The sequence below is a fragment of the Filicampus tigris genome, chromosome 16 (assembly GCF_054856515.1).
Source record: "Filicampus tigris isolate MCC_2025a chromosome 16, RoL_Ftig_1.0, whole genome shotgun sequence".
NCBI lineage: Eukaryota > Metazoa > Chordata > Actinopteri > Syngnathiformes > Syngnathidae > Filicampus > Filicampus tigris.
Window position 1 is genome coordinate 5,264,050 of NC_141232.1, and position 27,311 is coordinate 5,291,360.

Here is a 27,311-nt window from a genome sequence, read left to right on the forward strand (position 1 = left end):
ACTGGACGCATGCATCTCGCCGCCAGGGAACTGGCGCCTATTTATGACAGCGCCTATAAACCTTTGCTTTTTCGAAAATAGACCCTAATGCAAAACCAGCGCAACAGGTACAGCTCAAATAAGACCAATAAAAGGGATGATGGTGAACTTTGCCTCAAATCGAGTCGAGGTCAGGACCAATTCTATTAAGGCCATCTGAACAAACCTTTTTTGAAAGACCACATGTCCAATACATGTTTAATAAAACACTTTGCTTTGCTTCAAGGTGGGGGGAAAAAACATGTCAGGTAAATTTAAAGCAAAACTTGACTTAAAAATCCGTCATTGAAAATTAATCGGATTCATCAAATAAACAACAAAATGTGCTAAAACGGAATATGCTTTTTGCTAAGGCCTTTCTTGGAAAGTGACATTAGACTTGCCTCGTGCTTTTATTGATCGTGGCATCTCTAACATCTTGTTTATTGGCACAGGACTAATTTTGGGTCTTATCTGAGTCTAGATGACAACTGTTCATCCACCGCATTCCAAGGGGATATGTAATCCCTCCTCAAGTTTTCTGGAGTGACGCTGAGCCTAACTTTTATTTCAGACATGTGAGATGCGTGGTGCTTCTGCAACTTTACACCAATGACATTTGTGTGCTTCTCCAAAACCAAGCCAGCGCCTGGCACGGCGCACCATGTCAACGTGATCATATGTCGCTGATAATTGAGTCGGAAACAACATTTGCACATCGTAGATCCCAAACAATCTCAACTATGTGGGGCTGAATTGTATTATTCTGACCATTTGTTTTCTTTTAGAAAAAGTATAACGGCTGTTAGATTCATTTCTAAGTCTATCAATACTATTAATATAATAACTATAATATCGACACTTTTTAGTCGTTCAATTTCAAAAATATACCACCTGGATTCTCCTGTTATCATATTGCTGCAGGGTATTGTAATTGTTCCATTGAATTTTTTTCTCCATTTATTAGTGGGTGTTATTCTTTCCATTTAGTCTCGGCACAGTTGAGGAAATACACGACAAACATAAAACTAGGCACAGGGCAGCACAATCACATTAAATGTCAATGTCACAGGATTAGCGACAACATGGCAAGAATACATGACCAAACTGAGCAGGGCACACCTACCGAGGAGACAGTCGTCCCCTATAAAAGACAGCACCCAGGACGCTGACAATAACTGATAAGCTTCCAACACAGGTTAGTAATGAATGGCATCAATGTTTCTTTTTTTTTTTTTGTGGTCATATTGTAAAATAAAAATACACACCTTGACTCATCTTTCATCTACTTTATTCATAGGATCATAAGAACAGATCTGATTTTCATCTTCTGTTGGGACCGTAAGAGGTAATTACAATCTCACTTAATTGAAAACATTTGGTAAGTGATTCATGCGGGCGATGGACATAGTGATGGCAATTTCCAACAAGACAGAAATATGAAATGGAGAACGTATGAACTGTGCCTTCTTGCAGTCTCCAGTAAAGTGTCACCATGAGCACCGACGCGGAGATGGAGCAGTATGGCGTCGCAGCCATTTACCTGCGGAAGCCAGAGAAGGAGAGGATCGAGGCTCAGAATACGCCGTTTGATGCCAAAACAGCCTACTTTGTGACCGATCCTCAAGAGATGTACCTCAGGGGTAAACTCATCAACAGAGAGGGGGGCAAAGCCACCGTTGAGACATTAATTGAAAAAAAGGTAAGTGTACTGAGGCCGCAAATCAAACGTACCAGACTAACCTTCGTGAACAAAATAGCTCAGAATTATCATTGTGAGATATACTGTTGGTCATCATATTGACAAGATACTCTATTTCAGTTTTTACTCAAGATACCGCATTTAATGTCTCAGCAAATCTTAAAAAAAAAGACTTGATTTGCTTTTCAGACAGTCACCGTCAAAGAAGATGACATCCATCCGATGAACCCTCCCAAATTCGATAAAATTGAGGACATGGCCATGATGACCCACCTCAACGAACCTGCCGTGTTGTATAACCTCAAAGAGCGTTTTGCATCATGGATGATCTACGTAAGTCTACACCAGTACTTTTAGTCTGCGGAGTTTGAACGGAAGGAATGGATTTGTCACAGGCTTTACGAGAGCAATGCAATCTCTTTCTAGACCTACTCCGGCCTCTTCTGTGTGGTGGTCAACCCCTACAAGTGGCTTCCTGTGTACGACCAGCAGGTCGTTGTGGCCTACCGAGGCAAGAAGAGGATTGAGGCTCCTCCCCACATCTTCTCCATCTCTGACAACGCCTATCAGTTCATGCTCACTGGTAGGATCACAATAAACTAGTGTGAAAACCTATTATCTAGCCACTGCTTTCAAAGTGATTTATCTATTTTTCCTATCAATTACAGATCGTGAGAACCAGTCTGTTCTTATCACGTGAGTTAAACAACAACCTAATATTTCTTTGAGCACTGGTTACAACATAAGCATTTAATATTATTCCTGTTTTCCCCCAGTGGAGAATCCGGTGCCGGAAAGACTGTCAACACCAAGCGTGTCATCCAGTACTTTGCAACAATTGCAGTTGCTGGGGGCAAAAAAGTTGAGACATCTGGCAAGATGCAGGTAAAACTAGAAGAGCATAGAAGCAATCCCAATTGTCTTTCACAAATACCCACGTCCTGCATGTCTGGATTTTGGCATTTAAGGTGCATGTATGATTCACAGTGAAATTAAAATATCTCCGTGGTAACAAAACTAAATAAAGTTACCATTCTCTTGGTGGAGCCTAATTAGTTTGTCTACTACAATGCCCTGGTAGGGTTCCCTGGAAGATCAAATCATTGCAGCCAACCCCCTGCTGGAGGCCTACGGTAATGCCAAGACTGTGAGGAACGACAACTCCTCTCGTTTCGTAAGTCTTCAAATGATAAGGCTTTACTGTAACTCTCGCACATTTACTGTTAACAAGCCCAAACTGACATGTTACTGGGAATACGTTTAGGGTAAATTCATCAGAATCCACTTTGGCTCGACTGGCAAGCTGGCCTCAGCTGATATTGAAACTTGTGAGTTTTCAATAACCACGTGAACGTCACAAAATAAAACAAACGTTGGCTCCGTATGAATTCCGATATGTCTAACAAATGGTCAGATCTGCTGGAGAAGTCCCGTGTCACCTTCCAGCTGTCTGCGGAGAGGAGCTACCATATCTTCTATCAGCTGATGACAGGACACAAGCCTGAGCTGCTTGGTATGTCACGTCAGCAAGGCATAAACGTCAGTAAACTAGAAACGCCAATTGATGTGTTCCCTCAACTTTATTCCAGAGGCTCTTCTGATCACCACCAACCCATATGACTACCCAATGATCAGCCAGGGTGAAATCACGGTCAAGAGCATCAATGATATCGAGGAGTTCATTGCAACAGACGTAAGGATAAAATTCAAACACTATTAGTATGGTTTGTTCCATTATGAGAACTTGAAAAAAATGATTAAAAGCCAATAACTGTGGTTAATGTACATTACAGACAGCTATTGACATCCTGGGATTCACTTTAGAAGAGAAACTTGGCATCTACAAACTGACTGGTGCTGTGATGCATCATGGCAACATGAAATTCAAGCAGAAGCAGCGTGAGGAGCAGGCTGAACCTGACGGCACTGAGGGTACAAACCACACAAACGCTGTGATGTCTCCACACAAAATACAAACGCTTCACAAGGTGAAAACTATTAATTTATTTTTTCTTCAGAGGCTGATAAAATCGCTTACCTCATGGGTCTGAACTCAGCTGATATGCTGAAAGCTCTGTGCTACCCTCGAGTCAAAGTTGGGAATGAATTTGTGACCAAAGGTCAGACCGTCCCACAGGTAAACAATTTAAGTGTGTTTTTTTTTTTTTTTTTTTTTTAAGGGGAAGTCAACCCAAGCATTTTTTCCTTGTTTCAACTAGTGGGCCTGCATAGAGCGTGTTCTTGAAAAAAAGGTTCTTGGGTTTACTTACCCTCTAAAGATAGGATTAAAACTACACTAAACTTGTTCTATAGGTCAACAACTCTGTCTCAGCTTTGTGCAAGTCCGTCTATGAGAAAATGTTCTTGTGGATGGTCATCCGCATCAACGAGATGTTGGACACAAAGCAGCCTAGACAGTTCTTCATTGGGGTGTTGGATATCGCTGGATTTGAGATCTTCGATGTGAGTCTCACTCATCACAAAAGTCTACATACTGTGGATCACTCAACTGATTCAACAGTATACTGTAGTTCAACAGCTTGGAGCAACTGTGCATCAACTTCACCAATGAGAAACTGCAGCAGTTCTTCAACCACCACATGTTTGTCTTGGAGCAAGAAGAGTACAAGAAAGAGGGAATCGACTGGGACTTTATTGACTTCGGTATGGACTTGGCTGCTTGCATTGAGCTTATTGAGAAGGTGAGACAAATGTATTTATAGATATCTGAGAAAATGATGACAAATCTCAGAGTTCCTTTCAAAATGACCGACAAGAGTTTTCCCGCCAATAGCCAATGGGCATCTTCTCCATCCTTGAAGAGGAGTGCATGTTCCCCAAGGCTACAGACACTTCTTTCAAGAACAAGCTGTATGATCAACATCTTGGCAAGACCAAGGCCTTTGAGAAGCCAAAGCCTGCAAAGGGCAAGGCTGAGGCCCACTTCTCACTGGTCCACTATGCTGGTACTGTGGACTACAATATCACCGGATGGTTGGACAAGAACAAGGACCCACTGAATGACTCCGTCGTCCAGCTCTACCAGAAAGCATCAAACAAACTGCTGTGCATGCTGTACGCTACCCATGCCTCAGCTGAAGGTATGAATGTCATACTGTAAATATTGGAAAAATACTTTTGGTCCGTTTACAATGACAATTGTTTGTAAAACAGAGACCGGCGGCGGCGGCAAGAAAGGAGGTGGAAAAAAGAAGGGTGGTTCCTTCCAGACTGTCTCGGCTCTATTCAGGGTAACATCGTCAAACATGTGTGAATAATTTCCCTGATCAAGATTTGAAGTTGATGATTATTACAACGATGATATTTCACCTCAAAGGAGAACTTGGGCAAGCTGATGACCAACTTAAGGAGCACTCATCCTCACTTTGTGCGTTGCCTGATTCCCAATGAAACTAAGACCCCAGGTTGAATAGTCGTCCAACTAAAGCTTTTGACTCCAAAGACACATTTGAGACTGCAATGTCATCTTTTGAACCATACTCAGGTCTTATGGAGAACTTCTTGGTCATCCACCAGCTGAGGTGTAACGGTGTGCTGGAGGGCATCAGAATCTGCAGGAAGGGCTTCCCCAGCAGAATCCTCTACGGTGATTTCAAGCAGAGGTAGCTGTAAATTTGTCAAAATGTCCTCACTTATAAAAGTGAAAGAAACTTAGTCAACAGTTGCATAAAATATTTTGTACTTAACTGTCCTGCCTTCTTTTGCAGGTACAAAGTATTGAATGCCAGTGTCATCCCTGAGGGTCAGTTCATTGACAACAAGAAGGCTGCAGAGAAACTGCTGGGCTCCATTGATGTGGATCACACTCAGTATAGATTTGGACACACAAAGGTGTGTCACAGATACAAAATCTTCAATGAGTTATTGTGTGCATATATTTTCAACTATTATCTGTACCACACAGGTCTTCTTCAAAGCTGGTCTGCTGGGTACCCTTGAGGAGATGCGAGATGAGAAACTGGCTGCATTGGTGACCATGACTCAGGCTCTCTGCAGAGGATTCCTCATGAGGAAAGAGTTTGTGAAGATGATGGAGAGGAGGTATAAATACTTTTCGCCTGAAAACAGACATGGTGCCAAACAAGTTACACCAAGGCACGGCTAATCAAAATTCGTTCGTGCTGTGTTTCATAGAGATGCAATCTTCACCATCCAGTACAACATGCGCTCATTCATGAATGTGAAAAACTGGCCATGGATGCATCTCTACTTCAAGATCAAGCCTCTCCTCAAGAGTGCTGAGACTGAGAAAGAGCTGGCACAGATGAAGGAGAATTATGGCAAGATGCAAACTGACCTGGCTACTGCTCTAGCCAAAAAGAAAGAGCTGGAGGAGAAAATGGTTTCCCTGCTGCAGGAGAAGAATGACCTGCAACTGCAAGTAGCATCTGTGAGTGATCTCTGAGACATGTAACCGGATCAGTCATGCAACTGTTACATCACTCTTTTTTGGGTTGGTTAATTCAAAGACTAACAGTATTCATTCGTAACAACAGGAAAGTGAGAACCTCTCAGATGCCGAGGAAAGGTGTGAGGGACTCATTAAGAGCAAGATCCAGCTCGAGGCCAAACTCAAAGAGACGACTGAGAGACTGGAGGATGAAGAGGAAATCAACGCTGAGCTTACAGCTAAGAAGAGAAAGCTGGAGGACGAATGCTCAGAACTGAAGAAAGATATTGATGACTTGGAACTCACCTTGGCCAAAGTGGAGAAGGAGAAACATGCCACTGAGAACAAGGTAGACTTTATCTTCACTTTGACTTTATTTTGAGTCTCACTAGCAGAAACAACCGGCAACGATATATTACATGAATATTTTAGGTGAAAAACCTGACAGAGGAGATGGCATCTCAAGATGAGTCTATTGCCAAGTTAACAAAGGAGAAGAAAGCCCTCCAAGAGGCTCACCAGCAAACACTGGACGATCTTCAGGCAGAGGAAGACAAAGTCAACACTCTGACCAAGGCCAAGACAAAGCTGGAACAGCAAGTGGATGATGTAAGAACAACTTTATTTTGACACAAAGCATTCTGGGGAAATTTGGAAGTACTGTAGATCTTTTCACGAGCATCACTACAAAACTATCATGTAACAGCTAGAGGGCTCACTGGAGCAAGAGAAGAAGCTCCGCATGGACCTTGAGAGAGCCAAGAGGAAGCTTGAGGGAGATCTGAAATTGGCCCAGGAGTCCATAATGGATCTGGAGAACGATAAGCAACAATCAGAGGAAAAAATCAAAAAGTAAGAGAAAAAAATACCCTCCTTGCTGCAAACAGAAATACAATCAAGGATGTATTTTTTCTTTCTACTTAAAGGAAAGACTTTGAGACCAGTCAACTCCTCAGCAAGATTGAGGATGAACAGTCTCTTGGCGCTCAGCTCCAGAAGAAGATTAAGGAGCTCCAGGTACATTTGATTAGAGTTGACGAATGAAGACCTCATTGTGTTTCAGGTAATGAACTTAATTGTCAATAATTTCATCAAACCTAGGCTCGTATTGAGGAGCTGGAAGAGGAGATTGAGGCTGAGAGGGCTGCCCGGGCCAAGGTGGAGAAGCAGAGGGCTGACCTCTCCAGGGAACTGGAGGAGATCAGCGAGAGGCTCGAGGAAGCTGGCGGAGCGACATCCGCGCAGATTGAAATGAACAAGAAGCGTGAGGCTGAGTTCCAGAAGCTGCGTCGTGATCTTGAAGAGTCCACCCTGCAGCATGAGGCTACAGCGGCCGCCCTCCGCAAGAAGCAGGCTGACAGCGTTGCAGAGCTGGGCGAGCAGATCGACAACCTCCAGCGCGTCAAGCAGAAGCTGGAGAAGGAGAAGAGCGAGTACAAGATGGAGATTGACGACCTCTCCAGCAACATGGAGGCTGTTGCCAAAGCCAAGGTCTGTTTCGCCTTTGTGAAAACTCCATTGTACTGCAGATCCAAACATAATGAAGGTTACCTGAAAAAGATGATCTCATCATTGTAAGTTGGTTGGAAAGAATCTGGTCTTTTGCAGGGCAACTTAGAGAAAATGTGCAGAACTCTTGAAGACCAGTTAAGTGAAATTAAGTCCAAAAATGATGAGAACGTTCGGCAGCTGAATGACTTGAGCGCACAGAAGGCAAGACTGCAAACAGAGAATGGTGAGCCATCCGCCCATTTTCCGTTGCTTTGACCACACAAAATGGTGGTAGTTACAAGCAACCTGAATCACCTCATTTTTACAAAAAAAGGAAAATAGACATTTTGTATGAAATCTTCCTCATCATTGCTCAGGTGAGTTTGCTCGTCAGCTTGAGGAGAAAGAAGCCCTTATTTCCCAGCTGACCAGGGGCAAGCAGGCTTACACTCAACAGATTGAAGAGCTTAAGAGACACATTGAGGAGGAAGTGAAGGTATAAGATCTGATATTTAAAAGCATCTTTCCCTGGACTTGTATGCAGTATTTATATGCCACTTGAGCTATCCTTCTTATTTTGACTTTATAGGCCAAGAATGCCCTGGCCCATGCTGTTCAGTCTGCCCGCCACGACTGCGATCTGCTCCGAGAGCAATATGAAGAGGAGCAGGAAGCTAAAGCTGAACTGCAACGAGGAATGTCCAAGGCCAACAGTGAGGTGGCACAATGGAGATCAAAATATGAGACTGATGCTATCCAGCGCACCGAGGAGCTGGAGGACGCCAAGTAAATAATTGAGACACATTTTATAAGTGTTAAGTGTGTTCAGAGTCGCTACTTGTCTGCGCATAAATGACAACAAAAAATCTTCCGCATTCCAGGAAGAAGCTTGCCCAGCGCCTCCAGGAGGCCGAGGAGTCCATTGAGGCTGTGAACTCCAAGTGTGCCTCTTTGGAGAAGACCAAGCAGAGGCTTCAGGGTGAGGTGGAGGACCTCATGATTGATGTGGAGAGAGCCAATTCCCTGGCTGCCAATCTTGACAAGAAGCAGAGGAACTTTGATAAGGTTCATATCCAAACTGGAGTCATTCATCAATTACAAATGACTCCATTTTTAATTAGTCTTTGTAATTCCAGGTCCTAGCAGAATGGAAGCAGAAATATGAGGAGGGCCAGGCAGAGCTGGAAGGATCCCAGAAGGAGGCTCGTTCACTCAGCACTGAACTGTTTAAGATGAAGAACTCGTATGAGGAGGCTCTGGATCAGTTGGAGACCTTGAAGAGGGAGAATAAGAACCTGCAACGTGCGTCCATTTGCAGTCTACATCTACAGCAAAATGACAATGGTTATTTTGGAAAATATTGCTTATAATAACAATACAAATATGTATTTTTTTTGTCGTCGTTTTTGACCTGCAGAGGAGATCTCAGATCTAACTGAACAGATTGGGGAGACCGGAAAAAGCATCCATGAGCTGGAAAAAGCTAAAAAGACGGTAGAAAGTGAAAAGGCTGAGATTCAGACCGCTCTGGAGGAGGCAGAGGTATCACATTATAGCAGCATTAAATCTAATCACTGTGATAGTCTGTACTAAGTTGATAATTGTGTTGCTGACATGACAAAAATCTGTGTTCAATCTTACTAAGCTAACGTTCCTTGCACACAGGGCACACTGGAACACGAAGAGTCCAAGATTCTCCGCGTGCAGCTGGAGCTCAACCAGATCAAGGGCGAGGTTGACAGGAAGCTGGCCGAGAAGGACGAGGAGATGGAGCAGATCAAGAGGAACAGCCAGAGAGTGATTGACTCCATGCAGAGCACTCTTGATGCCGAGGTCAGGAGCAGGAATGACGCCCTGAGAGTGAAGAAGAAGATGGAGGGAGACCTGAATGAGATGGAGATCCAGCTGAGCCACGCCAACAGGCAGGCTGCCGAGGCCCAGAAACAACTCAGAAATGTTCAGGGACAACTCAAGGTGAGCTTCTCATCCTGGCATCAGAAATGCTCACGGGCACAGAAATGATTATTTGGTTTTTGTCAGGATGCCCAACTGCACCTGGACGATGCTGTCAGAGGTCAGGAAGATATGAAGGAGCAGGTTGCCATGGTGGAGCGCAGAAATGGCCTCATGCTGGCTGAAATTGAGGAGCTGAGAGCCGCTTTGGAGCAGACCGAAAGGGGACGCAAAGTGGCCGAGCAGGAGCTGGTTGACGCTAGCGAGCGTGTCGGACTGCTTCACTCTCAGGTTTGGTTTCCGTTAGTTGACGTCAGGAAAAAATCAACATGGCTGACGACGTTGCTCATTGCTTCAATGTGTTTTTTTTTATGTATATATAAATGTCTCAAAATAACTTTTGTTCAACATTCAGAACACCAGTCTTCTGAACACCAAGAAGAAGTTGGAGTCTGACCTTGTCCAGATTCAGAGTGAAGTGGACGATGCCGTTCAGGAATCGAGAAATGCAGAGGAGAAGGCCAAAAAGGCTATCACTGATGTGAGTCTACTCACAAACACAGAGAAGTTGTGAGGATCCGTAATAGATTGTGGAAAACTTGAAACTTTTAACCACTTCAGGCTGCCATGATGGCTGAGGAGCTGAAGAAGGAACAGGACACCAGCGCTCACTTGGAGAGGATGAAGAAGAACCTGGAGGTCACTGTCAAGGACCTGCAGCACCGTCTGGATGAGGCTGAGAACCTCGCCATGAAGGGTGGCAAGAAACAGCTCCAGAAACTCGAGTCGAGGGTATGAACTGCACGTACACGAGAATTCATCTACTTTGACCGTTTTGTCAAGTCTTGTTTACTGAGACAGATTTTCAAAGGCCTTCACCGGCCCACGGTTCATGAGAGGAGAAGCGGCAGTAAAACAGGCCAAAATTCAAAAGTCAGGTGATGAGGCAGAGCGAGTGATGACTTGCTTTCGGTGTGCTTTCACCAAATACCAACGTGTATAAACAAGTGTTAAATTGAGATTTCAACATTTCTACGTACTAAGTACTAAGTACTGGAGCCTGAATAGAGAATGTTCTCGAACCTGCTGACTCCTTTTAACCTCTCAGAGTCACTAAAACATCAGCATGTTGTGGCCATAAGGCTCGGGAAGGAACATATGGTACCGCTAAGTCAGCAAGATAGGAAGATGCTAAGCCATGTAATATTTTGAGTACGCAACTAAACCTTAAAATCACTTCCCGGGTGGAACTTCATATTAACTGCTGGTCTATCTGGCCAAGAAGAAACTATCCCAATATTTCTCCTATGGTAAAAAAAAAAACGGAATTTGTGTCTATTTCCTCAGGTCCGTGAGCTGGAAACTGAAGTCGAGACTGAGCAGAGGCGTGGAGTCGATGCCGTTAAAGGTGTCCGCAAATACGAGAGGAGAGTGAAGGAGCTGACCTACCAGGTGTGTTCCGTTTCACCACACTCCCACCTTTTCCTTTTGGATCAGCAGTGAAAATGTCACCCTTTCAACTAAACAGACTGAGGAGGACAAAAAGAATGGGACCAGGCTTCAGGATCTGGTGGATAAACTGCAACTGAAAGTCAAGGCGTACAAGAGACAAGCCGAGGAGGCTGTAAGCAAAAAAAGAGAAAAAATTGACAAAGCTGACATTTTCACAAAATGGAAACAACTTCAATTTTCTCTTGTAGGAGGAGCAGGCCAACACTCACATGTCCAGGCTCAGGAAGGTCCAGCATGAGCTGGAAGAGGCTCAAGAGCGTGCTGATATCGCAGAGTCCCAGGTCAACAAACTGAGGGCCAAGAGTCGCGATGCTGGAAAGGTAACATGTTGATTTTAAGCATCGAATCTACAGCCTCTCAAAGATGACTCATAATTCTCACTCTCATCTTTTTCAGGGAAGTGAATCTACTGAATAAGATCCAGTGACATTGTTGGAGGGATCCATACAATATGGAACCTGTTGTCTTTAAATTCAATTATACCAATAAATGGTTTAAACAAATATGTATATCGGTTTGTCATTTTCTATACTGTTGTCATGATACCACGTTCTCTTTAAACTGTCATACCGAGAAATAATAAATTCATTCTTTAATTTACTGAGCTCAAGACCCACAATGAGTTCGCTAGGACCCAAACTTACAAAAGCAAGACTCGATTGGCCTTCAATTTTCCTTTAATGTGAAGATAAATATTGTAAATTTGACGCACTGCAGAGAAGCGTTAACAACCCTGTCAAATTTTAATAATTAAAAAAAAAAATTTAAAATCGCAGATTGTATAAAATGGAGTTTTCAGAATTGTGAGAAATGACACCGTTATCTCTGCTCTCAAACGCTGTGGGCGTGTCTGCTGAATATGTAAATTTGCAATTATGCTGAATAACCACTGATGCAAATGAATGCGCTCAACTTCGAGTATAGTTGGGGAGGGGGGGGCTTTAATTCAATAGCTCCACAATTCAGGATTACATAGTTGTCAGTCTTTCTTTGTCCGTTTTCAGCAGTTATCTTCACACATGTACAACACATTAAAACTAAAAATCTTTGAATTCACTTTGCAGGTTCTTGAACATCAACGTACTGCAAATTAATACAATACAATACAATACAATTTTATTTATTTAGCGCATTTACAGAAATTAATTTAATACAACAAAAATACAAATGTGCATTAGTAGTTTTCTTTATTTGTATTTGATTGTCAAAGGTACTATGTTGTAACTACTAAATGAGAGAAAAGACAAGTGATTGCAATTAGGGTGAATTAAGGTCAACGACAACAGAAAGTGGGCAGCACGTCTGCCTCGCAGTGAAGATGTTCTGGGTTTGAATCCCAAGCTCTCTTCTGCGTGGTTTGCATGTTCCTCCAGCTTCCTCACAGATTCTAAAATTAGACGTCTTCTTCATTGAAGACGAAATTGTCCATGTGAAAGTTATACCATGCATCTCGCCCACAGTCAAACAGCTCATTCATTGAGAACAAGCGCCATATAAAATGGATGGCTGGATGGATTCAACTACTTACCTTAGATCATACTGTTTATTGTTTATTACCGCCATCCCTCCTATCTTTCGCCGCACCCCCTTTTCCGTTCCCCCTCCCTCTCACTGGATCCCCTCTATGTTTCTGTCCCCCTTGAGTCACTCCCATTTTCAAGTGTGACGTGTGAACCTTCTCAATCAGAGAGAAGCAGTCTTCCTGCGCGCTGACGGGGATGACCGCGGACACCCCATGTTCTGGCGGGCCAGAATGAATGGGACGCGCCCTCCGGGCCGCTTTGGGCTGGGGCGACGACGGTCTCGAGCGGGGATTCCTGGGGCTGGCGCGGCTCGGCGAGCAGTGTGCGGGGTTGCCGTCTTCCTTGGGGATGAGGTTCAGGTTCAAGGACACGGGTCTTCCGGGTCTTGGGCTCAGGGGGATCATGAGATTTTCTCCCGGAGCGCCGAGAGTGAGGAAGACCTCCGGGAAAGGCTGGTTGAAATTCTTATGTCCCTTTAATAGGTGATCAAAGAAGAAACTTGAAGTGGTAATTAAAGGGATTTAAAACATACATTTCATATCAAGACAATCTTACCATCCGTGGTGTGAAGCTCATTGACACCTTTACAGTCATCTGAAAAGAGAAAATAAAATGTCACTGGACACTGTCATGAGGAAGAAAAAAAAAGTCAAAATACAGTAAATTTCACAAACTCACAAAGTTTTGAGTACGCCGATTTGTTAACCCTCAAACACTATGAATTTCAGTTTCAGTTCGTTATACAAGCAGTACTGAAACACTGAATAGATGAACATGGTCATTAAAGTATTGAGGTCAAATTAAGTTCACCTGGACACAGTCAATTTTAGGTCCGCAAATTTCACCCCCAAAGCCCTTCATCGCTAACTATTTCTTGAGCAGTGGTATGTTTATTCTTATTATTAATGAGACAATATGTTGGCATGTCGCTCGGACAAAGGACACAGGCTCACGCATACACACCCGTATGATTACGCAATACAATACACGACCCTATTCATTAAGACCTCTATTGTGGTGCAACTGGAGATGGCATGTGGTGGCGCCCTGATGGCTGTGAAGCCTGCCCCCTGCAGGAGAGATGTATGTACCCCACCCTCGAAACTCCCCACCCCACCTCCACGTGCTAGTCTCTGTGTCATGTATTAATGTTTGCCTGTTTGTTGAGTTTTTTTTTTTTTTTTTTTTTACAAATCCATACTAGGCTTCCCTTACAGGATCTCAGTGTGGGATTTTTTTCCCCTCCCACTCCCTTATGTTTGTCTTTTCATCTGCGAAAGCGGGGTGCTTTGAAAGGTGACCTTGCGCTTTTCTGATTCTTCTCCTTCTTATTATTATTATTATGTCTTACCTGAGCTGTGGAATCAAGTGTCCTCTGGTATTCTGTCTCACAGTTGAAGGATGCAGACTTTGGCAGGCTGCAGCCCGATGGTGCAGTCATCGTTTCGGCCTGAGAGGACGGTGCCTTGACCTCATGTCTTTTGGATGGTGTGTTTTCATCCACAGTGATTTGTGGTGCACTAATCTGGCAGGGGAGGTGAACCATGGAAAGTTAGAATGATGGTACAATTGATTAGGCACTTGTCTAGCACGAATAAATAGGATAACATAGTTACCGAGGGTTATAGAAAACATTATGAAAAGAATCATCGACCACAAAAATCATCATTATGATAGTTTATTGAAACTATATAATGTGCATTGAAATTTTCTTCTACAATATGAATAATCTTGAAAAATAATACACGCCCTGTACAGTATATACAGTCACGAAATTAATGGATTCCATCATCAAAAATTAAATGAATGTGCCAAGTGGCGTAGAGGCACATACTGGAGCTGCAGCTTTCGTATGACTTCCGTTGTGTTTTCCCTCCCTGTTGGCGCTTATGCCGGGCAGGGAAGGCAGAGCAACCCTCTGGTCGTCCAGCCTGCGGGCCTGACTGCAGGTCACCATGCGGAAGAACGCGTCCGCGTCTGGAGCTGCACAAAAGACTCCCGTCTCAGAGCAAGACAACATACTTGACGACCCCCGTGTGGCGGTTTGTTTTGTTACCTGCGGGGGCTTTATTTGGGCTGCGTGTGGGCGTTGTGGGTGTACTCTTGCTCTGGGCTAAAGTGCAACGTTGCTCGTCCATACGTCCTCTCTGAGCACGTGTCATCATTTTTAGGAACTGATGCTGTTCAACTAGAGGGAGCTTGGGGAAAAAAGCAGAACAATGACAAGATAATTAGTACATGGATGATCCAGCTAACCGCTGTACCATCTTGCGGCGATCACATGCAATATTAAATTCCTTCCATCCAAATGAATGAAAATGTAAATGACTGGCAATTCCACTAACCCATTTCATTCCCACAAACACATTCTGTTATGTGATTTTTAAAAAAATAATTATTGTACTTGATGAAAAAGACAAAAACAAAATGGAATGGATTGTAAAGAATTAAACAAGTCTGTACATTTTAATTTTAGGCTTCAAAGCCCGTCGACAATATGTTCCTTGGCCACCGGGGGCAGTATAATACAGACGTACATAATATACGAAGACTTTCACAACTAAGTGACTCAATAAGATGCAGAATTTTGTATTGTTTTTAGTAGAAGATAAAAAATATATGCCTATGAATATTATTGTATTGTTTGAATCAAACATTCTCTTGGTGGAGATCTCGCTCTTTCTCCGGCTCTCTCTGGGAGCCTCACCTGTTGTTGAGGGTCACTTCTGTCTCGGTTTAGGGAGCCGGATCTCCTTGGAGTTTTGTCAGATGTCCCTGAAGCGGACAAAGCTTTGCGCTGGGGGGTCGGAGTGCCCAAATTCTGGAGGACATGAGGCGCAGAGCATCTCTGGTCATCAAGCCTGGAGCCCTGTTGTTGCAAAAAAAAAAAAAACATTGATGGATACTGAATACCGCTTCAAGGCCACTGGGTTTACTTTGGCTGACACGTCCACCCACCTGGACTTTCGAAACCATGTAACACAAATAGCTCGCGTCTTTATTTGACGTCTCCGGAGCGCCTCCATTTTGGATCCCGGGTAACGATGGAAGACACACCCGCTGGTCATCCAGACGTTTGCCTTGTGAGTCGGCCAGCATGTTGAAGAACTTGTCGGAATCTGGGCCTGCCCGTAAACAAGGACGCATATTTGTTGGGATAACTTTCATCAACTTTCCCTCTCTCTGAGCCAAAAAGCCCAAAGCTAGCGCTAAAATTCAGGGTAAATGGACAGAACGATAGCGCAAACATACATGACAGATTTCAACGTCCGCACAGCCGACAACGAGCGTCAAATATGGTGGCTCGAAAGGTTAAAAAAGTCTCAATACTGGATTAGCTGAACACAATTAAAGACGCAGCAAAAAATAAATGAGAGAGCCTCAAACCTGTGGAACCTACGGCGTTCTGAGCGGGATTGTGTTTGGGTGAAGTGTGGGGGCTCACGTTGAGGACACACCGCTGCTCATCCATGCGCCCTCGCTGGGCGTGAGACATTAAGGTGAGGAATTGCTTCTGCTCAGCTGGACTCAACACCTGCATGGAAGAAAATGATGCAGCGTTGGGTCAATGGAAGTAACCAAGCACTTTGTTAATCTACTCAAGTGGATTTTTCAGGTATCTGTACTTTACTTGAGTATTCGTTTTCCCACTACTTTTGACTTTTGCTTGCAACGTGAAATGTTTGAAATAGGACAGTTGCTTGTTTAACACTACTAAAATAACTGTATCTGTACTTATACTCAAGTACAGAATATAAGTACTTTTCATTTCACTTGTATTCACTGGTTTGTTGACGTTACCTTTTTTGCAGACGTCTTAGCTCGGCTCTTGGAACGTTCTACAACCGAACCGGGGCTGAAGGAGGCCGAGCGGGCAATGCCGGAACCGTCGTTATCCTTGCATGCCAGCTGACTGGGCTGGATTTGCGGTAAGGAACACCTTTGGTCTTCCATTCTGCTCCCCTGATCATGGATCATACTATTATGTCACATTTTATATTAAAGAGTGTAGAGGTAAAAAGAAAATTCTGCCTTCGAGTTATTGGTTTTGATGAAAGATGCGTATGGATATATGATATAAGAACCTGGACTTTGGACAACATGTAGCACAAGTAGCTTGAATCGGCGCCGGATGATGACTGCGGCTCCTTTTTGTCTAAACCAGGTAACGACGGAAGAGACACTCGTTGGTCATCAAGCCGTCGGCTCTGAGTGTTGGCCAACAAGTTGAAGAATGCGTCGAAATCTGGAAAAAAAATGGGGGGGGGGGGGGTTAGAAAAAGGAGACAATGTGTTAAAAAATAAAGATAAATACAATGTAATGTTTCAATAGGAGTAAAATGAATGTATAAATTGCTATAAAAGAAGATTGTTATAAAGAATAATTATTTTAATTTTTTAAAAATATAATATAAATTGATTATGTAATATTCATTACATAAATATAACAAATGAATTTGAATAACGAAAACAAAATTTTATTTTTTATGATAAATGATTTACAAAAATATACAAATATATAGACTGGATAATAAATTAAAAGAATGAATAATTAAGTCAATCAAATCAAATTTTATACACATACAGTATGTATGAAAAAATTCATAAATCCATCTGATTAGAATTTGCTGTTGACCAGTAGAATTATAGCCACTCACCTTTATTGGCCATATCCGTAAGAGGCTTCATTGGGGTGCAGGGGGCACTGTGGATGGGATCCAGGGAGCAGCAACGGTCCTCCATGTGCCCCCCCTGACCGTGATGGACAAAATTCATCAACTTTTGCTCTTCCTCAGGCGAATGAGCCTGTCGATTGCCAAAACCATTCAATTAATGCGTGAATAAGATTTGCTTAAACATGCCAGGTAGCCCAGTGACCTTGATGGAACTGCCATTGCCTTGCTCAATGGGGATCTGCAACTGGTTGCCCGGCAACAAGAGCAGTCTCCTATTCATATCCGGAGTACTCTGGGTCACTGAAATCTGAGGGGCCGAGCCGTGATGTTGAAAACCTCTCGTCTCCCGAGAAGGGAAAAAAAAGAATCTTTAGGGGAATGTTGACTTCACATTAAAAAGTTTTTAAGTACCTGATACTTTGCTGCTGCCGTTAACATCACTTGCTGCTCAGCAAAAGCTCGCTGTTGCGTGCAAGCCGAGGTATGGAGGGACACGTGCTGTTCTTCCATTCGTCCTCGCTGCGATGAACTCATGATGTCCGTGATGTGCTCCGGTCTTCCTATGGAGATTTTTTTTTTTTTTAATCTGCTCCTTGTGCAGAGACAGCCCAATGACAATACAGTACATTTTTCATTAAAAAGCACTATAAAAATTGTAAAAAAAAAATATTTTTTTTAAATGTTTTTTTTGTTTTATGTCCTAATAAAGTGCCCTGTGAGTGTTAAATATGTATATGCCTTTATGAATAATAATGCTCAGTTTTAGTAGGTATTTATTTAGCAAAGTTTATTATTAAGGTTGGACTGCATGGCACACAGCTTTTTCTAATTTGGTTACCATACAACAGGTGCATCTTAATAAATTTGAATATCATGTAAAACTTGTTTTAGTAGTTCAGTTCAAAACTCCACTATACTGAGTCACTACAGCCCAATTCAAATACAGTATCTGAAAAGTGAGTTTAATGAAACTGTAGTAAGAATTTTAGAATTGAACTACCGAAATTGGAACTTTTCTACATTTAAACTTTGTAAAGAAAGAAGCGTAACTATTACAACTTTTTTTTTTTTTTTTTTATCCCATTGGACAGTGTAGGTGTTCCTAATTACGTTTTTAGACATTATTACCAGATACATATTTGTAACTGGAACGTTTAAGAATGAAAGTTTTTTTTCTCACCATCACAGCATGACACTCATCGTCTGAACACAAAACCACGTCAAAGGTTAGCCGACGATGAACGGAATCCGTATCGACTTGTCGGCTACGCCGCGGCTGAGGACGTCCGGCACGCCGCCAACCTGATTGTGTTCCCGACGCGGCTGGGACGAAAGGCTTTTAAATAGAGTTAAGTGCAAAGTATTAACCCATCACCATTAGGGCCGCGGCCCGTGTCCTGTTCTTAATATTGCCATCTGTAATCCTAGATGAAAACATAATCCTCGGCATGGAGAGGGGATGATCTGTCTTTCCCACCCCCCCGCTGTTTGGAGGAAGGTGTATGATTCCCCCCCCCCTTCCCCACTCCATTTGCAATTAAGTCTCTGCATGGTCAGCCGAGGAGGCGAGCTAATGACAATCAGAAGATGGAAAGTGAATATTGCTTCTTTTATTACTTCTTTCATACACGACAAAGAAACACCACATTCCAGCATTATAAGTAAGTCATGTGCAAGATTATCAAAGACAGCAGTTGGATTTAGCAGGACAAAGTGGGTTGGGTGGGGATTTAATTTAAGGTACCTTCAAAGGGTCATACAGTGATGTCATTCACAGGGAGATGAGGCTATAGTCATTAAAATACTTTTATATCAGCATAGAATTGTAGAGCAAACTATATCAACAATGCTCCAAACAAAAACAAAAAAAAAAAAGGTTATCTTCATATTTCACTTCAAATATTGCCGTGTTGAGACGTACATATAACCCGGAGCCAATCAAAAGAAAGGAAAGGAAAGGCTCTTCATTGTGCCCGCCCACAGTTGGGATCCGTGTTGTCTTCGCAAGATGGATTTGGAACCTGGTCGAGACTCTTGAGGTCGTCAAGGAACCCGGTTGGAGTGAGAATGTGAGAGGAGCCTGGCGAAGAACAAATGGGGAAAAAAAAAAAAAAAAAACATTTACAATGCTGAGTTGGAATGAATGGAATCAACCAATCACGGGTTATTTTACACCATTTTTAATTTTGTTGTTTGTTTTTGGTTTTTTTTTTTCTTTCAAATGTGTTTTGACTTTGGAGCTTACCGATCAGCACTTCCCATTTGCCGGCATAGGCTCGGGTGACTTCATAGGCCGAGCGCATCTCCGAGTGAGTCAGCCCGCCGATGACAAAAATAATGAGCCTGGGTCCAGTGTGATACTCTGTTGGAGGTCTGTTGTTGTGCCACTGGCCCAAACGAGCACTGTAGGAATGGAAGGGGACAAATAAAGGTGGAGGACACTCTGAGTGGTTGCATAAATCATGAATGATAATACACACTTCAACAGCCGGAGTCATTTTAATGACTACTCAAGATTTATTTACTGCACTTTGCGGAACGGGAAGGACACAAGCATTGTGCATTACGCAGATTATGAGCTGAACTCGCCTGGTTTGCAAAACACCACAGAAATGGGAACTCCCCGCAAGATTAGAGCATTTGATGCAAAACGGGTTTTCACCTTTTAAACCTTCTACTCACTCTACTTTTTTTTCCAAAAGATCTCCACTTAGACTTAGTTACAGGGCTAAAAGCTTTTATGTGACAAAAATAATCTGTCTGTGACCCCTTGTTTAGTTTGTTTAAACACAGACGGCATCTTTTTTTTTTTTGTTTGTTTGTTTTCTATGAATGTTCTAAAAATGGACGAATGGAAAATGAAAGGGCAGCTCGGTGGGATTGACCTTGTCTGTTTCACAATTCTGAGGGTCGGGGTTTGAATCTCGACTTCGGCCTTCCTGTGTGGGGTTTGTTCTGTTCTCATTTCCTAACTTCTATTGCTTCCATCAATTTTGCAAATTGGTTTACTGTCATTCCTAGTTACTTTGTCAGATTTTGAGATCTGTAATAACAATGTTTGGGGCCTACCTGACTGCCGTGTGAGTGGTACTGATGGGGGCGGGGTCCGATATGAAGGGCCAGTGGCGCTTGTCCAGCTTGTCTTCTATGGCGCTCTGAGAGAAATGATTCAATTCAGACGGCGTGCTTTGTCAATTATATACAAAAATGCGACATTTGCGTTCAAAAACGCTCACACCTCCATGATGTCTTTGAGCGCGGGCGTCCATCTGGAGAGCTGGTACGTGCTGTCTGCACGCTGTTTGCGATCGGGCAGAGTTGTACCGGCTCCCTAAAACACATTCGGTACAAAGTGCACTTCTTAGTTTAGGGGGTGAACGCTGACAAACGGCAAAAGAAACAAATCCGCTTGGTTAATCGTGATGTCACACGTTGTTAAAAATTACAAAATCTAAAGTTTGTTTTTTTTCCAGTGGCATTCTGGTGCGCAAGTAGTTTGCGTGTCCGCGAAACGGTCAGGAGGTCCCATGCCCTTTGTGTTCCCACTGTCGCAATAAATAAATACCCCAGCGATGATGTTACAGCCCAGGTGCTGGAAGTTGGTGATGACGTTTCTGTCGCCCGTCACGTTGGCATGCTGGATGAGTTTGTCCAGGTTCTCCTCCCCAATGCCTGCAATCAATCACAAAATGAGCAAAATTTTCATATTAAAACAAAAAACACAGCAGTCGATTTTGGAATTGGTAAGGGGAGGAAAATTACACCTTTTTTCTTGTGGAATATGAAGAGCAGGATGATGCGGATCTTGTTGTAGGGTGAAATTTCATTGTCGAGCAGCACGGGCACGATGCTCTTCATGGCGTCTTTCAGAGGCTCCCCGTCTGCGTTTACACCCATCACCAAGTCCTGTAACGAGAGAAAGGGAAAGTGACATCTCCCTTTGAAAATATAATGAAAAAATAAAATCAGTGGCTCCAATATATCACACGGGGGTCATCGCGGGTCTTTTCCACGCCGCAACAACGAGGCGCTCTAAAGCACGGCAGCCAGAAGGCCTAGTTCACACGCCGGCTCTATCCTCAGAAACGGGCAAAATGAATAAATAAACAACCTCGCTTTTTCACATTTCTCTGCGTGACTTGTGTGTACTCAGGGCCGACAATGAGGCACTCTCATTTTCAAGAGAGTCCAAGGGGATAATTATGAGTTCTTCCTTAGCCCACCAGAGTTTTGCGGAGTCTGGTAAAGTCCTTTTTTTTTTTTCATACCATTCCTAGTCTACATGGCGGTGAAAACTTAACCTCCCTATCAGCGGTAACAGCTGTACTTACTTAGTTCTGCCAAACAATGCAAAGTACTTGCGGGATTTACGAGGTGGTGGCATCCAAAGATGCTCGTAACCCGGTGAAGCATCAATCAGAAAACCTGGGTGTCAAAAGGACACGACTCAGTACTTCCTGTGCGGACACAAAACCAGGTCTCCGGCCAAGGCCATGGCGTTATCCCATCCCCGATAAATCCGGGCCACAGACGTGCGCTTGGAGGGATTTTTTACATCACCAAGTCATTAAATGTTATTAAGTGCCCTAACACGCCATCATGACATGAGAGCTTGCGGGTGTTGACGTCTGGCCGCAATTTCATGACCATCATTCTCCATTAAACACCAGAAACCGCGCCGATGGCATCTGAACATACACACAGTTCGGCGCTATACATAAATGGAGGTCATTCAGTGTGCGGGGAAGGGACGGCAAATTTGACCGCCGGATGTTCCGCGTAACAGACTTAACGCTAACGCATCCTCGCTGATTCCTTTCTGCTCATGTAAATAAATACTGACGCTTTGTTTTCTCAACACACACATGGACGGACAAGTGCCGACAAGTGTAATGGTCCGGATGGGAATATAAGGCTTCTTTCCTGTCGGGGGATCAAGAATCCATTATCCTACTTCTATTTATAATGTCAACTACAGATGTGTGAATGCGCTCCGCAGATATGGCAAAAGATGACCTCCTCAATGTGATCATGTGGTTAAAACAAGCAACTTCAATCATATACTGCGTGTGGCAACAACTACCAATTATTTTAATAATCCATTATTTTTTCAATTAATCGAGAAATCTGTTTGTGTGGTTTTTTTTTTAATCCTTTTTCAATTTCCATCCACTTTTTAAACAACAGGACATTATTTCAGATTGACAGTGCAGAACATGTGCTAACGTAAACTGATTATGACTACGTTGCTGGTTTGGTCCATAACATGTCCAAAAATAGGCAAAAATGTTGATTACTGTTTAAAAGCAGATGTTAATCAGCAAGTGTTTTATTTTGATAAAACACAAAGATAATCAGTCTGCTTTCATGGAGGACAACAAAAACCTGAGAATATTTACTGTTGAGAGAGTGAAAGTCCACGGATTTGGACAATTGTAAATTGAACAAGGATTCTAAAGGATTAATCAATTATCAAAATAGCTGTCGATTTAATGATCAATCAATTGTAGCACCACTAATACCGTTGACATTTAGACTGCCAAGACTTTGACGAAACACTGACCTGTTCCACTTCACAGAGCTTATGAAGAGATGCCTTGAACTTCTTCATACAAGCTTCAGCCAAGTGCAAGTGAGTGGAGTACTGTCAAAAAAAAAAAACAGGAGTGTTCAATAATAATGAAACGGTAAGAAATGGGGATATTTTCCAATCTATATATTTTTTTAATGTGAGGATAGGAGAATAGTCAAATAAAGGCCAAAAATCCACAAAGTTAAATATATGTGACGTTATGTTAATACGATATGAATTTTGTGGCATATATTATATTGCGAGGCAATGTTTTAGTTAGTTGAAGAGTTGAACTGTTGTGCAGCCTCTAGTGACAATGTGCGATTACTTAAAGATTGGACATTAAAAAAAAAATTAAAAAGCTGGAAGCAATGTCGCTCACCATACTCAACTCCTTCTGATACTGTGGCATCTTCTTTAACATCTGAGACAGGTCTTTGATGTTGGCCTGTGATGCAAAGAAAAACAATTTATCCAAACAGCACAGCCAAAAACATGTCTAAAGTCATACTCACATTGTCAGTGCACATCCTCTTGCTTTCGCAAAAGGTGTTTAGCAGTTCCGTCACTTTCCTACAACGGCAAAAAAAGACGTTGAGGGAAGTCATTTGACAGGCACAGCGGGTGCGTGTCAAGTCCTGTTATCCTCACGTAGAGACATCGGCGATGTGCAGATGTCTGAGTTGAACCCAGAGCTCGTCGTCTTCATCCAGCAACACTTCTCTCTCTTTGGAATTCCCAATGCCGGTCGTCTGATAACTACACAAACAAAAAACAAAAAAAAATGTACACACTGACAAACGCAATACGCAGGAAAGGGAAACCAACGGCATTGCCAACTGGACATGTACCCACGTGTATATATCCTTTTGGATATCCAGCAAATCGTAGGCCATAGCCTGGAAGGTCAGCTCGTGTAGGAGAGGCGAGATGGGATCGAACCCACGGTCGACGATAATGAGTTGAGAACGCCCCTTGTTTACACCCTGAAAAATCAAGGGAGAAATGTTGAATATTAACAGAACACTAGTTTTAATATTTATTTTCATTCCGCCATGCAATCCGTATTCGGTGCACTTCCATGGATGTGCGCGTGTGGGGAGGTTAACCTTTTTCATTTCACAGTGAAGCAGTATTTTGTAGTACAGGGGGTCCTCGGTTTACGATTTTTGGAGGTTGCAGTGGGTAATAAATGCAAGGCGGTGTAGGGATACAGTTTTCATATAGTAGCTGTCTACATTTTTTGCTTCACCGTTTGTGTTCAAATATACATCGCTTAAAGATTTTACAACACCGCGACTCTGATGGCATTCGTGAGCCCGTCTATGGCATTTTGCATTGTTTGTTAGCATTAAGCTAAATTGACTCCTCGAAAGCAAAGCTATGCGATTGTTTTAAATACACAACGTGTCACTGTCAAACTGCTAGCTTGACAAAAACCTCAGTTGTGAGTGGCAATAAGCAGCAGGAAGCCTCGTTTGAGAAGAATCTGCTGCTAATTGAGATAAACAGTGCTTACACCAATATTTACTGTAATTACGTCCTTGCTTCCCACGTAACGTTTGGTTAACTAAGGTGCGATCTAACGTACTTGCATACAAACGTTCGCAATCGTAGGAGGACCCCGTGTATTCTTTTCCTCTCATGCACAGAACATTCTCAAGGAAACACCAAACAAATGAGCAAAGAAAAACAATACATGCCTGATAAGACTCATCCCGGAGCAAGGAAAGGTGAGCTAAGAGAAAGAAGAAAGAAGAAAAAAAAGAGGAAAGCAGCAGTGAAGAAAAAAAAAAAAAAAAGACACCCACAACCTGGAGAGATGAAAAGCTGCAACATCGCAATGAATGTTTGTACTCTTGTATGGAAAAAGCTGCTAAAGCAGAATAAAAGGAGGGTAATAATTCCCTTTTAGACGACATGTCAAAGAGTAGTAGTAGTAGTAGTAATGCACGAGAACCTCTCCCATGCTTGGGTTGTCCGCTTTGTGGGCGTTTAGGTGCTGGTAGACCTCTTCGGCCAGTTTGGCGTTCCTGTCCGGGCCGCTATGGCGATACGAGCAGAAGTCAATCGGCGCAATTTTTTCAGCTCACGCGCAAGTTACAAGGTGGATGCGTACTTGCGGTATCGGATGGCGGGGTATTCTTTGAGCGTGTCGCATAAGGTGGCAATCTGCTCGGCGATACTCTCGATCATTTTGTCTCTCGTGTCTTTATTGGACTTAGGGCTGTAGAAAGAGTGGAAGGACGTCGGGTGGTCCAGGGAGAACACCTGCGGCGACGAGAGGGAAGAAAAAGGACACTTCAATAGTTTTTTTTCTGAAAAAAAAAAAAAAAAAAAAAAAAATCCTACCTGAGATTCATACGGTAGGAAAGCGACATTAATCTCTTTCAACGTCTTGGCTGCCTTGGAGACTCTCGATCTTGCAATTTCATTGAAAAGATTATCAGGGCAAGCTGGTGGAGTAAAAATAAACCAAAACATAAAACAACCTGTGTGAAAATGTTGACTGTTTTGCAACACACCAACAATATGTCTTACTGTCTGTGAAGAAGATGTGGGCCGCTTTGTAGGTAAAGGCGCTGTCCTTGAAATCGTTAATGAGAGCCCGTACTGACTGAAAGTTAAAGTCTTCGTTACCACCTTATTAAATCAACAGTACAACAACTTACAGTAAATGTATAGCTACCAAGACTATTAGGGATGAGCACCGATTTACCATTAATACATTTTACAACAAATAACAGTAATTGACCAAATTCTTCACGAATGATTAATCAATTATAAGCGAACCTTTTCCACCGGTGAGATCAAATATATGGCCTCCAGACAAGAAATGGGCTCCCTGCTTTTGTTGAGGTCCTCCACAACTGAAAGCACAAGAGACCTCAACAATCGCACATATAAAAAGATCAACATTAAGAAACCATCATCGTTCTGCATCGCACTCAGCAGGATACATAACCAGCATTGCAAATTACACACTTACTCGTGACTCCCTCGGCTAGGATGTCCGACATCTTGCAACAAGACGACAGAATCCGCATGCTCATGTGGTCCACAATAAGAACCTGAAGCCATTAGTTCAAAACAAAAACAATCATTAAAAAAACTTCAAAACAAATCAGAGTAAAGGTTTTGTTTTTATTATGTTTTTGGACAATGTTTACCTTCCAGTCTCCATCCTTCCTTACACTCTTGATGACCCCATTTAGGATTTCTGTTGAGACAAACACAGCGATAATACAATTGCACAAATTGAAATGTTCTCACCAACTTCCTGGTGGTGCTTTGCTCAGTCATTCTATAAGAGGATGCAACACAACAAAAGTTGTTCATCTTTTACCATAAGCAACTGCATAGTTGAGTTGCGATTAGGGTGTAAATGTAAGAACAAAAAAGGAAACCTCATCTCATCATGCTGTGGGTAAAAATTAATGTGGTGCAACCTGCTCTTCAAAACCCGTCAGCTTTAACACCCAGTATACACCTAATGGTGATGAACCTTTTTTTTAAATGCTGATTTTAATCTTTAAAAAAAAAGGATGTACCATTTGTGTTTCTTCAAAATATTCAATATTTTTTAAAATTGACTGGGGCTAGTTAATACCCTCAAGTGCACATATCATATTAGCTATTTGATAAACGTTAAACTTTATATTATTTTAATCATAGATGATTAATGAAGCGCTATTTTTAATAGCGGAGTAAAATGAATCAATTAAAACTAAAATATAAGTGGATATTTTTTAAACGTATCAAAGCGTGATATTTGTTCAAAGTTAGTTTAATTTCGAACATTTATTACGTGTCATCAATGGGAAGGAAAACTTGTCGAACTTCCCCATTACGTAAGCTAGCTGCCATTAGCCTTCAGCTGCCAGTTATCTTGACATGCTCAACGACTTAAAATAAAGTTGCTATTGAGATATTTTACAAAATCAATATTTTCGGTCGTTGCTAATTACATCGCTCGGATGACATTATTTTAATTGAGCATTTTGATTGAGACTTAAGCGTGGAAACATCTTCGAGGGACAAACCTTCCGTTCTCGGGCGTCACGTTCACATTACCGATTCATCACAGCATCTGACGTTTAACTTTGTTAACTCTTAACGCTTAAATGCAAACAAAGTTCAGTAGTGGGAAAAGCATTAAATAGTTCGACAACAGAATATGTACCACTTACTTTCTCCTACTATTGTTTTTAGCCCAATCGGTGCCATCTTGACAGCAATAGGGTAACTTGTGTGCAGTTAGTCACTTCCTTGTTGTTAAATTCTTCCTGCCTGCTCGTCATAAACATTTCTTAGGAAACAGTGACCCCTACAGTCTACTGACGGTATAACACGTCTGGAGTTTTCCCAATTTAGCAAAATGTTTACCAAATGACCAGAGTAATAATAGTTTGGGATTTTTCATTATAGTTAGTTTTTATTTCGTTTTGATTTT

At 42.4% G+C, this 27,311-nt stretch overlaps 3 protein-coding genes and 1 long non-coding RNA gene across 6 annotated transcripts; 2 read left to right on the top strand and 2 right to left on the bottom strand.

Moving 5' to 3' along the window:
- Positions 1-1,513: 1,513 nt before the first annotated feature.
- LOC147134282 (myosin heavy chain, fast skeletal muscle-like) lies at positions 1,514-11,590 on the top strand. The gene is made up of 39 exons (XM_086055465.1): positions 1,514-1,720; positions 1,910-2,053; positions 2,147-2,303; positions 2,389-2,416; positions 2,497-2,605; positions 2,802-2,894; positions 2,985-3,048; positions 3,135-3,233; positions 3,310-3,413; positions 3,514-3,652; positions 3,739-3,857; positions 4,034-4,183; positions 4,252-4,422; positions 4,515-4,821; positions 4,895-4,971; positions 5,058-5,145; positions 5,226-5,343; positions 5,449-5,572; positions 5,646-5,782; positions 5,876-6,131; positions 6,238-6,480; positions 6,564-6,740; positions 6,838-6,983; positions 7,058-7,148; positions 7,233-7,622; positions 7,740-7,866; positions 8,000-8,118; positions 8,212-8,408; positions 8,504-8,687; positions 8,759-8,924; positions 9,040-9,164; positions 9,288-9,596; positions 9,663-9,866; positions 9,991-10,116; positions 10,197-10,367; positions 10,923-11,027; positions 11,104-11,199; positions 11,276-11,407; positions 11,484-11,590. Exons 1-39 carry the CDS (start codon positions 1,514-1,516, stop codon positions 11,502-11,504), a joined length of 5,820 nt encoding a protein of 1,939 aa, XP_085911591.1. The 3' UTR covers positions 11,505-11,590.
- Positions 11,591-12,000: 410 nt separating this feature from the next.
- Positions 12,001-18,634, bottom strand: LOC147134283 (uncharacterized). The gene is made up of 14 exons (XM_086056696.1): positions 18,467-18,634; positions 17,698-17,846; positions 17,489-17,629; positions 17,269-17,416; positions 16,696-16,856; positions 16,412-16,573; positions 15,998-16,145; positions 15,569-15,735; positions 15,318-15,479; positions 14,667-14,808; positions 14,445-14,593; positions 13,962-14,135; positions 13,166-13,204; positions 12,001-13,083 (listed from the first exon to the last, which is right to left on the bottom strand). The coding sequence occupies exons 2-14, from the start codon at positions 17,818-17,820 to the stop codon at positions 12,631-12,633; spliced, it is 2,169 nt and encodes a 722-aa protein (XP_085912822.1). The 5' UTR covers positions 17,821-17,846; positions 18,467-18,634; the 3' UTR covers positions 12,001-12,630.
- Positions 15,574-18,641, top strand: LOC147134284 (uncharacterized). 2 transcript variants are annotated; one of them, XR_015090237.1, is made up of 3 exons: positions 15,574-16,226; positions 16,423-16,539; positions 18,475-18,641. It is a non-coding gene; the product is annotated as an uncharacterized LOC147134284 (long non-coding RNA). The 2 variants fall into 2 exon arrangements; XR_015090236.1 differs by lacking the exon at positions 18,475-18,641 and adding an exon at positions 16,776-16,870.
- A 235-nt stretch (positions 18,642-18,876) lies between these two features.
- stxbp2 (syntaxin binding protein 2) lies at positions 18,877-27,159 on the bottom strand. Of its 2 annotated transcripts, none has more exons than XM_086056260.1 (19): positions 27,049-27,159; positions 26,029-26,078; positions 25,848-25,929; positions 25,652-25,728; positions 25,400-25,475; positions 25,211-25,314; positions 24,978-25,129; positions 24,819-24,903; positions 23,714-23,844; positions 23,510-23,617; positions 23,374-23,431; positions 23,241-23,306; positions 22,850-22,930; positions 21,051-21,192; positions 20,852-20,958; positions 20,525-20,617; positions 20,356-20,441; positions 19,532-19,689; positions 18,877-19,366 (listed from the first exon to the last, which is right to left on the bottom strand). In XM_086056260.1, exons 1-19 carry the CDS (start codon positions 27,083-27,085, stop codon positions 19,251-19,253), a joined length of 1,809 nt encoding a protein of 602 aa, XP_085912386.1. In that variant the 5' UTR covers positions 27,086-27,159; the 3' UTR covers positions 18,877-19,250. The 2 variants fall into 2 exon arrangements, with proteins under 2 accessions (XP_085912386.1, XP_085912387.1); XM_086056261.1 differs by lacking the exon at positions 27,049-27,159 and adding an exon at positions 26,902-26,984.
- Positions 27,160-27,311: the final 152 nt, after the last annotated feature.

Excerpts from the sequence above, each read along its gene's own strand:
- LOC147134283 (XM_086056696.1), bottom strand. The coding sequence starts at position 17,820 with ATGAGTTCATCGCAGCGAGGACGAATGGAAGAACAGCACGTGTCCCTC. Across the intron at positions 14,594-14,666 it reads CCCAAATAAAGCCCCCGCAG|CTCCAGACGCGGACGCGTTC; the intron begins GTAACAAAACAA and ends TCTTTTGTGCAG. Across the intron at positions 13,084-13,165 it reads TGAGCTTCACACCACGGATG|GGACATAAGAATTTCAACCA; the intron begins GTAAGATTGTCT and ends CACCTATTAAAG.
- LOC147134282 (XM_086055465.1), top strand. The coding sequence starts at position 1,514 with ATGAGCACCGACGCGGAGATGGAGCAGTATGGCGTCGCAGCCATTTAC. Across the intron at positions 3,049-3,134 it reads CTCAGCTGATATTGAAACTT|ATCTGCTGGAGAAGTCCCGT; the intron begins GTGAGTTTTCAA and ends ACAAATGGTCAG. Across the intron at positions 10,368-10,922 it reads TCCAGAAACTCGAGTCGAGG|GTCCGTGAGCTGGAAACTGA; the intron begins GTATGAACTGCA and ends CTATTTCCTCAG.
- stxbp2 (XM_086056260.1), bottom strand. The coding sequence starts at position 27,085 with ATGGCACCGATTGGGCTAAAAACAATAGTAGGAGAAA. Across the intron at positions 25,729-25,847 it reads CCTAGCCGAGGGAGTCACGA|TTGTGGAGGACCTCAACAAA; the intron begins GTAAGTGTGTAA and ends TTGTGCTTTCAG. Across the intron at positions 19,690-20,355 it reads ACCACTCACACGGCAGTCAG|TGCTCGTTTGGGCCAGTGGC; the intron begins GTAGGCCCCAAA and ends CCATTCCTACAG.